Source organism: Dermacentor variabilis, chromosome 11 (genome assembly GCF_050947875.1).
Source record: "Dermacentor variabilis isolate Ectoservices chromosome 11, ASM5094787v1, whole genome shotgun sequence".
NCBI lineage: Eukaryota > Metazoa > Arthropoda > Arachnida > Ixodida > Ixodidae > Dermacentor > Dermacentor variabilis.
In genome coordinates, this window is record NC_134578.1 from 82,398,051 (window position 1) to 82,414,035 (window position 15,985).

The 15,985-nt window shown below is 42.1% G+C and overlaps 1 protein-coding gene across 2 annotated transcripts in view; it reads left to right on the forward strand.

Annotated features, from left to right (window-relative positions):
* Positions 1–15,985, forward strand: part of su(f) (cleavage stimulation factor subunit su(f)) — an 84,084-nt gene that overhangs the window by 35,512 nt on the left and 32,587 nt on the right. For both annotated transcript variants that reach the window (XM_075674333.1, XM_075674335.1), the window contains exons 4-9: positions 984–1,016; positions 5,576–5,673; positions 6,849–6,950; positions 9,918–10,044; positions 11,970–12,128; positions 14,500–14,581. In XM_075674333.1, coding sequence (XP_075530448.1) covers positions 984–1,016; positions 5,576–5,673; positions 6,849–6,950; positions 9,918–10,044; positions 11,970–12,128; positions 14,500–14,581 — 601 coding nt within the window. The remainder of the gene's footprint in view (positions 1–983; positions 1,017–5,575; positions 5,674–6,848; positions 6,951–9,917; positions 10,045–11,969; positions 12,129–14,499; positions 14,582–15,985) is intronic.

The window sequence follows — 15,985 nt, forward strand, 5'->3', positions numbered from 1 at the left end:
CGGGCAGTGCCTTACGACTTCTGGCGCACAGCAAACATTTTCTCACTGGGTTTCGTGACCCACCCTCAAATAGGTGGCTGTCAACTATTACTATAATTGGAGGCCTCCATTCCTTGAGCATGCAGTCCGTCATTAATCATTCCTGGTTTAAATTTTTCCACTGAGGTGAAAAGCTTCCTGCACCCGACGACAAGCAAAAAGAAGAAAATTATCAGGGCAGCATTTGGCAAAATATGAAAGGGTCTTCTCATGAATTGTAAACAAATCAAGTTGCTGGAGGCAGCATATGGTCTCTATGAACATGTTACTTCACATTTGTTAAGGTGTGAAGTATGTCCACAAAGTATTGGAAGTCTATTTTTGTGCCACCCAAGACAAGTGATAGGCATTAGGCAGCATGCTTCAAAGATACCATACAGAGGCCTGCTGTGTGGTAATGAGGAGGCCTGCTTCAAACTCAAAGCCACGCTGCATTTGGCGCATGTCTTGAATTGTTAGCATAAAACAGTGATGTAATTAGGTCCTTGGGCTCATGAATATTTCGGGCTTCATGCCATATAGAATGAGGCGAACACGATCCATTAGTGAAAGGAAAATGCTAACCAAAATTTTCCGTAAGTTACTGCTTTAATCGAATGACAGTTGTGTATGAAGCAAAACTGTACTCCATGAATAGTGGATGGCATAGTAGTAAATAGTTTTAGAGGTGCACATTGTACTTTTCCTGTCATGTTGTGCATCAAACTGAATACCGCTAATCAGTTTTATCATCATTGCCGCACGCTTCAATGCAGATTTTAATCTTTATCTGTCCACCTGGGCATTGATTGAAGTTGATCTCCTGGCATGGCACTTGGGCCCACCGGTGTTTATTTTGCAGCTTATGGAGAGAGCTGCTACAATGTCTCAACCTTTTTTTTTCTTGTTCTTGCTGTGTAATTTCTGCTGCCTTGTGTTCCTTTTCATCCCTGAAACATCTCCAGATGAAGTCAAGAAATTTCGAGAGAGTTGAAAAGGTAGGTTGCCACTTCGTCACTCACCATGACTACTCTGGTCACACTAGTGGTTACCCATATGGTTACCCATACACTAGTGGTTGCCCATATGGGCTAGTGTACCATCAACATCACTGGAGGCTGCGTATGGTCCTTAGCTTGTCAAATTCAAGCCCTTGATGCACTGTGATCCACTCTTGAGGGCTCACGAAAGAGTAATACTAAGCTGCATTAATGAATTGTACTTCCGCAACAGCAAAACAACCACTCTTACCATGAGAGGTGGCAAGGTAAAGCAGCAAAAACAGCAGATGTGTGACGGTGCCATCATGAAATTTTCGCACCAGCTTGTGATGAGGTCACGGATTGTGACAGCGTCTGTCTGTCTGTAGTTAATTGTTCATTGTTAAATAAGCACTACATTGCATTTTGGGGAAACCGAAGACTTGGTTCTCAAGAACTTTTCCTTCGCAAAAGCGAAATAAGAGAAAATACTTCGAAATCCGCAATATCGTTCTGACGTACTAGCACTGACAGAAGTTTGGCCTTTGCCTTCAATTTATTTTCACTGGTGATTGACTGTTCTTTATAGGCAGACTTATGAAAATAGAGTTTCGAAGGAATATTTCACTCGTCTAAATTGATATAGTGTTGCTTTTTTGTACCTTTTTTAGGAAAATGCCTAGTTATTATTCAAGCCAACATAACTTTCAATATTTCGTCTACTTCATGGGAGAAAAAAAAGTTCTTAATGTAACATGTTACGTGGCCATCTATTGATAAAAAGTTATTCTCCAGGTTTTCTTATCAACGTTTAGCTGTAATTGGTTGCTGGAATACTGATCCCAGGTCCTCTTTAAGAGTGGGCTGCAGAACTATCAGAGGCACTTCAGAGCACAGACTTCTCTCCGGTGGTATCTGAGCAGGGATTAATGTGTTGCACAAAAATCATGCATCACCTCTGTAACAATAAAGAAAAAAACATGCTATATTGTCAGATTCATGACCTCAGTTCTGATTGGCTCACGCAGCAGCTATGCCCTCTTTAAAGACCAACTGCAGCAAAATTTTGTGCCGTGTTAAAAGCCTAGATTCACATAATGTTGATACAGAGTGGCCTCCATGCAAAATTTTGCGCTTTGGAAACAAGTGGATGCGTCGTGAAGAGCTAGCAGAAGTAGGCATTTTTGATCCTGAAACTAAAGAAAACGCCTTGGGTGGGCAGTGATGCATAACTGGGGTTGCATGGTAGCTCAATGTGACTCCGGAGATTAGGCACTGCCTGCGGCACGCTGAAAAATCTCAGAGGTGGTCTGCTGAGACTTGCATTATAGCTGCCAGCCACCTTCATCTGCTTGTGTCGTCTGCTTAGGCACTATTTAAAGGCTGCTAATAGGAAAATTAAGAAAATTACCATTTATGCAGGATTGCAAAGATTGTGTCAGTAGTATATACCACCACTTTATTACCAAATTAGCCAAAGGGAAATTTTGTTGCTGTTGGCCATGAATTAGCTCAGAAATTCACAATAGCAGAATTGAAAGCGTCCCGGTTAGCACCACTAGTGTAATGTCTCTGGCTTCTATTAACTTCAGACACCTTCAGTGCAGAAGCTTTGGCCAAGCTTTATTAAGGATGCCATCTTAAGTGGCCAGAGCCAAGCTTGCAAGTTGCATGTGGGGAATATGGAGTGAAAGCATTCGTATGCTCTGTTCAGGGTATAAACTTGGCTGAATGAATGCAGTGAAAAAAAAAAACTTAAAATTTGAGGGAGGGAACATAGCATGTGGTACTCCTTTGACTTAATGAAGATGCTGGAATAATGAGAAGGAATCACCTATGTTAGGATATTTCAAATAAAGGGGGAATGACACTAATAGGTTGGTGATATTGAGGGACCATGAAGGAGCCTGAATAGAGCTCCGGCTGCTTACTGATTTTCATCCCCGAGGAGTGCGGAAGGGGTGGGGCAGTAGCGGTAAGCCCATTCACACGTTGAAAAGAATGCAAGCAAGTTGTGAACAAGTTCATGTCTCCAAACAAGAAAGTGGGATTTATGAAACCCGATATTCTGATCCCAACTTGGCTTTCCTTCCTTGGGACTAAATGATGGATGGTGGCCAAGTGCAGCTATACAGAAGATCTATACGATAGAGGAAGGGGTCTTACTTGGACTCCTCCCTCTATTATGAAAACTTTCTCTAAAGATTTTGATAATACCACTTTTTCTTACCACTACTGCTTTGAAAGGCTTTTGTCCTTGTGCACAATGTATGATGGAATCTTCAACAAATTGTCCAGCTTGTTGTTTTTCGTTGTACAGCTTTACTGTTTAACGATTTTAATATTTCAACTTCATTGGTATGTTACTTGCTTGGGAAAAAGAATATCTAAAGCAGTTGCATTAAAGCAGCAGTAAAAAGCAATGCTTGATTAGTTTAGGCTGGTTAAATGTTCAATCAGAACTCTTATCTCTAATTATTTGACTGGCAACTGTGAATTATCATTGGAGAAAATGAAGGTAAATGTGCTAGTCATGCTTTAAATGGACTATTTTAATATGCGGGCTGTCATTGCAAAATTGAAGCTAGCCAGACCATAAAGCACACGCAGTTGCTTGACATCCTGCGCCTAGCATCACTTTCGAGGCGAAATCTGTCCCAAAATGCGTTGTCGTTCTTGTTAACATTTGTCAGCTCTGCATTTATTGTAGACCTGATATGCGATAACTGGGATATGAGGAGTCAACAACTGGCACATAAGGGGCCATTAAAGGTACACAACATTGGCAGCCTTTTTTCTCATGCGGGCATTTTATTCAATTGCAGTAACGCTATATTCAACATAGGAAGCAGAATATTGCTTAGTCTTTAAAGTGGCACCTAAGAAAAATATTAAGCAAGGTTCGTAGATGAGACTTCTGTGATACCAGCTTGGTCTTAATGAAACCTGAGGCTTGCTAATCCAGAAGCTACGTACAAACGAAATGGGGTGCTGCCATCTTGAACTTTCTGTACCAGTTCACCGTGACATCACAGATTTCAAGTGTCTCCTTGGGAAATGCTAACTGTTTACATGTTAAGGAGCATTTGAAAGTGGGAAAAGGCAACTTGGTAACCATTTGGATTACTTCATGCAGGAAAATGGCTGAAACATGCGAAAATCTGGCTGAAACAGTGAAATCCATGACTTCACATTGATGTCTTTTGCCCAGTTGATCATGCGTGAAGTTCAAAGCGACACAAAAGAGGAGTCTTAAGCTGTAATAGTAAATTATGGTTCTACAATAGCAATGTTGTCACTCCTATCTTGGAGGTGTGGTGCGGCAAGATTGAAAAGAAGCAAAAGTATAAGGCTGGTGGCAACATGGCTTGGAAGTTCCTGCACCAGCTCGTCATGGTGTATTTTAGCAGCGTCTAATTGAGTTTAGTTAATAGACCGTTTTTCTAATTTGCAAGTATACTTTATGGCATTGCACATTAAGCCAACAAATGACGACACCAGTTGTAGTTCAAATGAAGACAGTGCTAGGCGTGCATGGTGGAGTTGTGCTCTTTCGCAAGCTTCATCAAGAGAACAATGCTGACGTTTTTCATGTCATACGACAACCAGACTGTGCTTGTAGATACTGGCCGTAAAAATGTCAATGCCCGCATTAGTTAGGCAAACAGCCTGAGAGGAAAGGAAGCTTTAAAATGATGATAATTGTCCTACGGAAAGACCAAATCGCATTTTAAGGGGACTGGAAATGCAACCTGTAAAGTCTCACTAACTTTGCCTTTGTCACACGACCCAAAATATTCAAAAATACGTTGAAATCTGTGATGTCGTACTCACGTACTGGCACGGACAGTCTGCCGCAAAATTAAAGTACGGGAAATTTGGTCTTCATTTTCTCCACTTATATTCCACCATTTTAATGTCCAAAGAAATGCAAATTTAATGTTTAGTGAGTACACCGCCAGCTTGCTGTAGGAACTGTGAAGCATGTTATTGGCATGATTTGACGGGACACAAGAAGTAGAAGGAGCACGATTCCCTAGAGATGCCTATGTTGAAAAAGAGTCTGGCTCTGCCCTTTCATCAGAGAAATGAAGGAATGTAATTGGCTTTTCCAATTATGCAAGTTAAGTTTGTGCTGAACAGTGATGTTATTTGCTACTGCATTTTTTTGGCTGTCACCAACTACGGTCTCTCTGTCTTGTCCAATCGGGCTGGTAACATGCATCACAGCTCTAGCAACCAGCTAGCCTGTCAAAGAGCATTAGTTGCAACTCCCACTGAAAGGTGAGGGCAAATGCTGAGCACAAAATGTTTAGTTAGGCTCACGTTTTGGCTATCGCACGGGAGATCAGTACACAAAGATCCTGTTGTGAACAGGGCTCCTATGCGTGAGTAAAAATGTCAATCTTACTTAAATCTTTCATGGTGCGACTTCATATGGTTGTCATGTTCTGTCCTTACCCAATAGGTTCTGTCACACTCCTGATTTCGATTACCACTGGTGGCGACTGTAAATGCGCTGTGCTTAAGGGGTGATGGTAGAAATCATCATGATCTCCCATGTTTCCTGTTCACAGCTGTTCCAGCGTTGTCTCATGAAGGTGCTCAACATTGACTTGTGGAGATGCTACCTTACGTATGTCAAGGAGACCAAGGGATCGTTGCCAACGTACAGGTACTCAACGTTGAGAATCCTCACTGTCATAGGGATGGGATGTTAATAGAGAGTTTTAGAATTGGGGGCGCAAGGCACTGGGCCCCCAAGCCGCGTTGCGTCGGTTGCTCTTGGGTTTAGATGAGCAGCAGAGTTTGAGGATTGGGTCGAATGCAGACAGCGTTGGGGTTGAGCGCTCGGGACGCCGCAGTGTGGAAAATAGAAAGGTGCTTGAAAGGAAAAAATAAAAAGAAGGAACCTCTTTTCTTACAAGTGAAAGCGAACAGAATGCATTTTTCAGCAAAAAGAGCGAACAATATTAGAAACATAATCACTGTGTTAGTACCGGTTAGTATTACGAATTAAGTGTGCGATTCTAAGCCAAGCAAAGCCAATCGAAGCGAAGTGCTCTTAGTTGGTGTTTTCTTGTTGTTGCGCTGTGAAAAAACTGTGAGTTCACCCGCATGAAATGGCGAAAATCAGTTGAAGTAAATAAAGTTTGCTCTGCGACCATCTGCTGTACGTCATCACTGTCACCCACGAGGGCGGCCCAAGACGGCTTGGGGGCCCACGCTAGTTTTCGATTTTTGGGTCTTGGGTTAACGTGAACGCAAGAACCCAAGACTGGCTTGGGTTCTGCGCATGCGCACATGTGGCGTGCAATTTTCTTGGGTCCCCAAGCCGCTTGGGCCCCCAATTCTAAAACTCTCTAATATGTGCACCTCTTGGGCCTGTCATATGATGAGACTGCATATTTGTGAATACTATGAGTGGGCACAAAATCCTGTAAATAAGCACGGTCATTTTGCACTTGAAATGAGAACCCTGATAGACATTGTCTTAGCTTTAATTTCACCTGAAGTGAGGTAATGTCTGCACGATTGCTATAAGCTTAAAGGTATGGAGACGTTTTCAATGCATTTTTAGGTTCATGTCAATGGAAGTCCACTGCGTTGAAGCTTCTTTGTGTGTAAACAGATGGCATTGTTTTCAAATAAGATGTTCCTCAACGCGTTACCAGATATTTTTTTATATTGGTAATTCAGAAACTTTTGCATGTTTTATTGTAGAGACTTCAAACTTCGCAGTTTGATGAATGATCCTGTTTCTTTTTCTTGCTTTTTTCGACATCAATTTGTCGGGGCCATTACGCATGATATTATATGTTCTGCCATTCCTCTCGTTAATGACAACAGGGAGAAGATGGCGCAGGCATACGACTTTGCGCTCGACAAGATGGGCATGGACATTCTCTCGTACCCCGTCTGGAGTGACTACATCAACTTCCTCAAGAGCGTGTAAGCGTCCAGTGCAGAAGGCAGAGGGCAGCACTGTTCTCTCTCTCTCCTTTATGTTATGTCTGTTGTATGAATGTGCGCATGGTGTACTTTGATGACTGTTGTCTCATTCGGGGTCTCCTCACGCTTGACTGGCTTGTGAGCTATGGCGTGCATTCGTGAGAGTGTTCTGAGCTGTCTGTATGCACGTCGCTGTTTGCCATATAGTACTGGATGCGCAGGTGCGAGAACTGGTAGCACCATCTTGTGATTCCTGAGTTCAACTAGGTTACCCAGAACTATTGTTGCTACGAATGACTGAGTTCTGCTTGCGTCTCCTTTATGCTGGCATTCCATGAACAGTAATACGCGTACAGACAGGCTGAAATTTCTTATTGATGGCATTTTGGTTTGTTGCTACTGTAAGACTTGTTTGTGAGGGTTGATGGCAGATTGAGGGAGCATGCGAAACGTGTATGCAAAGTCTGCTTAGCAGACAGCTGCAGCTTTTGTGGGTGTTCCTAGTGGCAGAAAGAGTGCCATTGTGAGCAAACACCGAGTTATAATGCGAGAAGTTATTAAGGGAAATAAGGCTGCACGCTTGGTCAATGCCTGTCAGCACTCTATTGATATTTCTTTGTTTGAGAGACAATTGTGTTCTTTTAAAGTGTGGGCTGCATAGAAGATTGCATTCACCACATCGTCATACTATTTGTTTTATTGTTCACGACCTACCACTGCTGGCTGTGGTGATTACTTGTCACTTGTGCATGCCTTCTGTGCTTTCACAAATAAAGTAAATGTTTGCCCAACATTCTCATGCTGGTTTGCACTTGCGAATCAACGAAAGCCCAAGAGATGGAAGTCGCAATACTCATTTTTGGGGACCCCGCTGCGGTGGCTCTCGGTAGCTGTGGTGTTCGGCGGTTGGGCATAAGGCCACAATTCCGTTAGGGGTGGAATCCAAGAACACTTGTGGCACTTATATTTAGGTGCACGATAAAGAACCCCAGGTGGCTAAAATCGAAATCTGGAGGGCCCTGCTACAGTATCTCTCATTGCATGTGGCTTTGGAATATTAACCCCCATAATTTAATGAATTGATTTTGTCATTTTTGTGAACTTGCAAAATGGTGGGTAACGGTGTGTGATTGACATGTATGGTGATCTAAATGCAATCGCTAGCTAATGACAGTTGTGATGGACGCAGCAATAGTTTGCAAAAACCTTGTTTATAAATGGAAAAGAATGTATGTAGAGCATGATATTTGTTGCCTTGGCTGTAGCGATGCTTCTGCTGTAGTTTCCTGAAGCTTGTTTACTTTGCAGCATTGATATTATGTCTTATATAAGAGGTGATGTTGAATGTATCTGAGCGTTAACTTGTTGGTGTTGTGCTTTGCCTGAATCTGCACCTGTTTCCTACCTGGTGCATTTAACGAGGTCTTTGCTTTCTGCAGTCTTTTCACACATGCACATTAAAACTGTCCATGTACTGCATTTCCTCTGGAAAAAATTATCTGAATAATAAAACCTCTTTCAGCCACTTAATGCAAAAAAGTCACCAATAAAATTTTGATTAATGGATTCAGGAGGTATCTAGATAACTTTAAGTAAACGCTCTAGAATTAGTTATTGAAGAACAGAAGAAAGTCAACTCCTGGTGTGCACTCTGCAAGGCAAGTTCGAAATTGCAGTTGCATAAGAATAATACGATTCCAGAATGTTACTCTTGTTGCCTAGTTATGGAACCTGTCAACCACTTTCCACCTTTATTTACGGTCATTCATGGCAATAGTCTTTAACTTGAGGTTACGGGTTCAGCTACTTGTTTTAGCAGCTGCATTTCTGTGTGGGTGGAATGCAAACACCTTCATGCATGTAGCCTTGACTGCACGTTAAGCAAACGTAGGTGGTCAAAATTAATTTGCAAGCCTCAATTATAATGGCTCTTGTCACCAGATTTTAGTCTTGTGATGTGAAACTCCATAATTAAAGAAAATGCATGGCCAATAGCCTTATATCTGCCACGTTCCATTTCGTATGAACTGTGGAGATGTCCCATAACTGGTCACAGAGTCGGGATCGGATTTAATGTGTCTTTACATGTTACTGTTTCAAATGATTACAATAATGAATGTGTACAAACAGCTAGCATAAGTTTCTAAAGTAATTTTAAAACTATTTATGGCGTGTGACGTTTTGCTATTGGGGGCAGTGCTTCTGAAAAGGACAGTGCACAAAAAAGCGATAACATTAATAACAAGATGGTGACGGAATGTAGACCTTTCTTGGTGGTCATACCTAGTCCACCTTCTGTTTGTCTCTTCTTTGCATGCATCTCGTGTCATCTGTTAAGCACAAATATTAAAGTTACACTGAGAAAAACTACAACTTCTATATTAGTAAATTATGCTTCTGCAATAGCAAAACGGAGGAGGCTTGGTAAGGCAGAAAAGATGCAAAAATGATAGATGAGTGGTGGCAGCATGCTGAAGTTCTCACACTAATTTGCTGCAATTTTATAGATTTAAAACAGTGTGCACTTGGATCCAGTTAATTGTTTATCTGTGAAAGAGGACTGTATCGAATCCTGCAAGAACCAGATAATCAACTTGGCGAGTTTTAAACTTTTCCTCTGGCAGAACGACCTGAAAACGAGAAAACAGTTTAAAATATGTGATGTCATGCTGACGTGCAGGCAGTGAGGTTTCGATGCAAAATTCAAGAAAGGAAAGCTGAGCCATTATTTTGTTCAGTAATTGTCAACCTTCTTTTGTTACATAATCAAAATGGGAACTTGAAGAATACTTAACACTCTAAAATGACTCAGCGTTGCCATTTTGCCCTTAAGTGTCTCTTTAATGCTTTCTGCTTGATGTCTTAATTCATTTTATGCCCTCTTCCTTGCTTGCACAATAGCAGGCACTTCTGTGACAAAAAAAGAAAAAACACCCCGTTGTCATTGCTCACTCTGTTCCTACGCAGGGAGGCGGTGGGGTCGTACGCAGAGAATCAGCGCATAACAGCCGTACGCAAGGTCTACCAGCGAGGCATCATCAATCCCATGATGAACATCGAGCAACTCTGGAAAGAGTACATCAATTATGAACAGGTACAGTGTGCTGTGTCGGATGCTATAAGCAAACATGAAAGAGGCGATGTTGCTTGTGTTGCTGTTGAAGAGGGAGACCTTTTCAACAGCAGTGGGCATAATCTCGTTTGGTTCGTAACTGCTTTTTGTGTAGTTTCGTTCTTTTATCGGGGTTGCTTAGTGGCTATGGTGTTGGCCTGCTAAGCACGAGGTCGCGGGATCGAACCCCGGCCACGGCGCCTGCATTTCGATGGGAACAAAATGTGAGAACACCTGTGTACTTAGGTTTAGGTGCACATTAGCGAACCCCAGGCAGTCCAAATTTCCGGAGTCCTCCACTACGGCAGGCCTCATAATCAGAAAGTGGTTTTGGCATGTAAAACCCCACAATTTTACAGCCACAATACTGACACATCTCTGCAGAGTTGTTGTGTCTTCACAACTATATTGCTAGTTTTTCATTGCGATAGCAATTATGTGGAAACTTTGCCGTTGGCATCGCCGTGATGTTTGGTATGAAGTCCAAGGGCGATGACACTGTCACCTCGTGCCGTATGCTGTATGTGCGAGGGTGAGTCAACGACGGCGGCTAAATCTTGCATGCATAAGGGTGGAAAGCGGGGAAGAATTGTTCCATCTTCTGTTGTGTGCAAGTCACTGGGGGGAAGCATTCTATTGCAGTGGCTGCAGTGTATGGTGCTACCACATGCGGCCATGCAAGGCCAATCTTGAAAGCAATCTGCGATGGGCACAGACGGCGAGTGCTGATAGCTTCGTGTGTACTCTATGTTCGACACTTAGTATGCTTTGAGCCGAGAAGCAGCACGAAGGTAAATTTGCTTGCTACTGCTGCCACGCTTCCTCACTCCAGCATTTTGACAGCAAGTTTCCGCTTTCATTGACTGAGGTGCGTTCATGTTTGCTCGTGTGCATGTGACATTATGCTTGTTACTTTAGTTAGTAAGCGAATGTTTACAGGTTTATACGGCCAATAAAACTACTATCCTTGCTTTGTATAGCTGTCTAGTATAATTTGCTATTGCAATCGATACTTTGCCTTTTGGGTGAAGCTGCACCTTTTCGGTGTGATGACCAATTTTGGGATATATTTAGCATTACACTCAGCACACCCTTCTAGTACATTTTAGGTTCTTTTCAAATTCCAAACAATATTAAAGTGTGAAAGCTTTCCTGGGGCTTCTAAGTTTATTTCGCAGATTTCAAATACAAGTGATGCGTTTGAAGGGCGCTTGAAGTGCCACATATTGCGTAAAACATTGCCCAATCACAGGTGAAACACCCGAGTATACAGTATGGTATAATTTTAGCATCTTCTAATGTAAGGGAATGATGTGCCTAGTGTGACACATCCAGAAGATATGTATTAGAGAAAAATTACTCTGTAATTACTCTGTAAAAATTTACACTGTGACGTCTGCTTGGCTACTAACAAAGTGTTTCTCCTAAGGGTAAACAACCCTGTAACATTGACACTTAATTATACCATGAGCACATGCACACATTTGTGCACGTGCATGTGCACAAATGTGTACACACTCTTTCTGTTTTTAATGCTCGCATCCACTTAAGAAACAAACCACATATGAAATTGTGATGCCAAACGCTGCCAACAGGTGTCTCTTCAGTGTGTTGCGCATTACGTTTCCATCAAGAGATGGCGCCACCATTGCGCATGTGTTAAAGCGGGTCGTTTCAGATAAAGGCGACTTTTGACTGGGACTATCCTGGTGTGAGCACATAGCACATTGACACTAGAGAAATACTACCTCCAGCCGAAATTTGGGCACAGAGGAGACATTTGTTTAGCCGGGAGAACAGTTTATATGTCTCTTTTTCCTTTTTAACCAGCATTTGACGCGTATTGGAGGAAGTCTATGTAAGGTTTTTGCAATGGAAAGTAAACGTGTTGGCGCAACTGTGTGCAGGGCATCAACATGCTGATTGCAGAGAAGATGATCTCTGACCGTAGCCGAGAGTATATGAATGCACGGCGCGTTGCCAAGGAGTACGAAGCAGTCACCCGAGGGCTTAACAAGAACTCGCCATCTGTCCCACCACAGGGGACACCTGAAGAAGCAAAGCAGGTGTGTTTCATTCATTCATTCATTCATTCATTCATTCATTCATTCATTCATTCATTCATTCATTGTTTCTTTCATTAATTCATTTTCAACTTGCCACAACCATCTTTGTGCTTGCCCATTCCTCGCCCATTCATGGCGCTTGGCAATAGTAGTAGTAAAGGTGCGTAATTTTGATAGAGGGCAGAGCGAAGGTGAAACACACAGCACAATAAGGTTTCAGTTCACTGGAGTACTATCTCCCACCGTGATTGGAGCACAATGAAATTGGATGCAAAGAAGTGCATTAATGTTGTCAGATAGATTCAATCTGTTGCTGCAAGATTTGTGTCCTGGACGTACAGCCATTATTTAAGCTCTGCAGAAATGAAGCAGGAACATGGTTGAGTCCCCCTGCTACAGTGACAAAGGATTCTGTGCTCTAAGCTGTTTTATTTATTTTTATCATAACAATGAACTAGGTACCTCTTCAACAACATAATTTTTGCCCTCCACATTAGGTTTCATCTAGCGTTGACCTCTTTCCTTAGTCTGTGTGTTTGCGCACTGGTTTTAATTATGTTTCATCCCACAGAAACATCCCTGTGAGGTTAGGTCATATCACTAGCTAGATAAGTAGTATCCACATTTCCTCTAGTTTATTGAAAACAGGAGTAATGTACCTGCAGAACTGCTGAACTGCAATAAATGCTGGCTTGCTCTATACACAATAATGCTTTTGCAGTGATGCAGCACTGTCAAAACAAAGAAATAAAGAAAGTTAATACTCTAAGTCTTGGCTCACTGTAATTGCATCTAAACATCAGGAAGGCACCTGGGCAAAAGTTGAGAAGCCATACAGAAAAGGCCACAGAAGAAAGCGCATTGCAAGGTGTTGTTTGGAAACAGTGATGTATTCTGGCCCACTGCGATGAACATTTCAAGGGAAGTGCAAAGCTTTTGTTTTTGCAGGTGCCAGGTGTTAGTATTGTGGAGTTTGTGTGAGCCGCTGCTTTTTACAAAGGCAGTACATCTTACTGTTGGAAAGAGGCCTTTGCACAAGAAAAGTTTTGTGTGCCTTCTTGTGTGCCTTCTTACGTGCCTTTTCTCTCCCCAGCCACGGGCCCCGTTATCCTTGTCCTGAGACTACACTCAATCGTTAGCTTTGCATTTTTTCTGTTTCAACATGCAGTTGGCCTGTGGCAATGCGGACTTGATTCTAATTCTGATTCACTTCTTATTGCCTTAATTCTTATTTCTGTTTTGCCTGAGGAAAGAGAGATGAATGGCACTCATAATTACTACTATGCCCTTATGTCAATCTAGAGCATTGAAAAATTAATTTTGCACCATTTGCTGCCCTAGGGTTAAAATTATGGGCTTCCCGTGGATAAGTGAAACAGCCACCTGGTATTGATGACGGCTTTTATAGCTGTAGGTTTCCTGTAGTACTACATCCTTTGACTAAGAAGGCAAACCACTTCGAATATTATGATAGCTCGTAAAACAGTTGGGGTTGCAGGGACAATGGCTGCAACTTGCATGTGTGAATAGATGCAGCCATGCAAGTTTTCTGGAGCATTCAGCTTTGTCCGACAAAGGCTCCCTGCCAAGCGTTGTTTTCTAAGTAAGAGATGGTGGCAGGCTTACATGTTTTTGTTAGACAACTACACATGTTGCCTTACTGCATCTTTGTCTTGTGCAATTGTTTTCTTGGAAATCATGGCAAACCAGTTTGAGGAGGTTAACTCAGACAAACTTCAACATTTTGGTCGGTCTGCTTTGTTTTCAGTGCATTTTGAAGCTGCGTAATCTGGATAAGTCTATAAGTTCAGATGTTTTGGCTGCTTGGTGGTGCAGAGAAAGGCAGTATCATATTGCATGTTGCATATTGCATACTGTATATTGCTCCCATAGGGGAAATACAGATGGTAAAAAACAGTAATAAGATTTGAATAGCCCACATACATGAATATATGAAACTTAGACTGCTGTACGCATTAGCCAGGGCCGCTACGAGGTGCTATCACTAACTAGGTGGCGGGGCTTTGGATCCGATTCATAACAAACGTTACCAGCACAAAAATTGGAAGCATAAAGACAGCACACAAACGTGACACTGGATCTGATAACATGAATGTGCAAGCATGGGGACTTCATTCTTTCAACGAGGAACCAAATTGAGCCAGTTTGCATAACAACCCATACATCTATTGTGGGCCATGTTTCGTTTAACTTTGTATGCCAAACTTACTCATGACGGTTGAAGCAAGAATCTGTGCTTTAACCGTCATCTGTGATCTGTGATCTTAATAAAAATCTATTCGGCTCTGGCCGACACTGTGTTCTCAAATATTTTGTTGAGTGCCAAAACTCACCTACTTGCACCTTGTAGGTGGAGCTATGGAAAAAATACATTGCTTGGGAGAAAAGCAATCCCCTCAGGACAGATGACCATGCCCTCATCACGAAGCGAGGTGAGCTGTTCATGATGGTTGTACTCCCTTTTTCGTAAGAAGTGGTGCTTGTAATTAGACAGAACTAGTACAAAATTAAATTTTATGAATTCACTCCCCTTCCGCACCCAAGAAATTGCACTGTTTAACATGTCTTGTTCAGGGCTATTTAGTGATAGAATTTGCTTAATAGTGATGATAGTCATGGGGCACGAAGTGCTCTTCGAAATTGAAACTGCAACTGGGTGCAACGTATGAGCGCATAATCATACAATCGTCGTGCGCTGGACTAAAGTTTCTTTACCGTGATTACTGGGTCAATAGCTACTGATTAGGCACCAAAAACAGCCTCAAGCATTGTGTGCCAGTAGTACTCGTTTAAATGCATTGAAATACTTTCAGGATTTGTCTGCTGTTTGAGATATTTTATGCGATACTAAATTGCACAGTAATCTCATTACTTAGCTCTTGCGTGTTGTCACAGCAACTTCCTCTTCACCAATGACAGCTACATATAATCGTTTGCATGTCACTTATAGTAGCAGAAATTGATTTGCTTTGAGCGGGCAAGCCTGGTTGCTTTGTAGCATAGAAATTTGTACCCCTTTCTACACATATTACATCATCAAGGATGTTCAACCGAAATAATAGGAAATGTAATTGAAGCTGCACATGAAATGTCTTTGAAGCTGCACATGAAAAGTCAAGTTTCCTGTTGGATTTTTAGGTGATCGACAGCAGCGTGGTTTTAGGTTTCGTTGCAAACAGGCATTGGCAACAACCATGTGTAGCTGACAGATGATGAAGCTAAGCTTAGCATAAAGGAAATTAGCAGCATTTATTGAATAACGTAATTAAATGTGGGTGTAGATTACTATATTGGGATAACCTTTATGCTTTTAATAAAGAAAAGTACAGGTGTAAGTGGAAGTCTTGTGGTTCCTCTGATTCTTCTTGCTCATTGCATGGCAAAGCCCTTGGTTATGGTAGCCTTGATGCCTTGAAGTAGCATACATGCACCATATTTGCTCGCGTAATGATCACACTTGGTTCCTGAAAAATTTTTGCAATGTTGGCGGTGCATTCATTATGCACAGTAAAATTTTGAGTGATTTTTTTTACGTGGCCACTCTAGAAAGTCGGGAGACACAGTACGATTCAGCATCCGATACAGCGCCCGATACAGTGTCCGATACAATGTCCTATGCAATGGAATGGCAGTTGGGTCCAAGGTATTTTGTTGTGCCATAGCGCCGGATCAGACACCTGGTGGGCATAAATGTCCGATCTGGCGCTGGGTTTTGGCGTGTCCGACACTGTACCGGATGCTGAATCGCACCCTGTGTCTCTTACTTCACATGGATGAAAACAGCCCAAAACAAGCACTGACAATGCAGATGGAGTACAAGTTAGCAGAACTCCCCC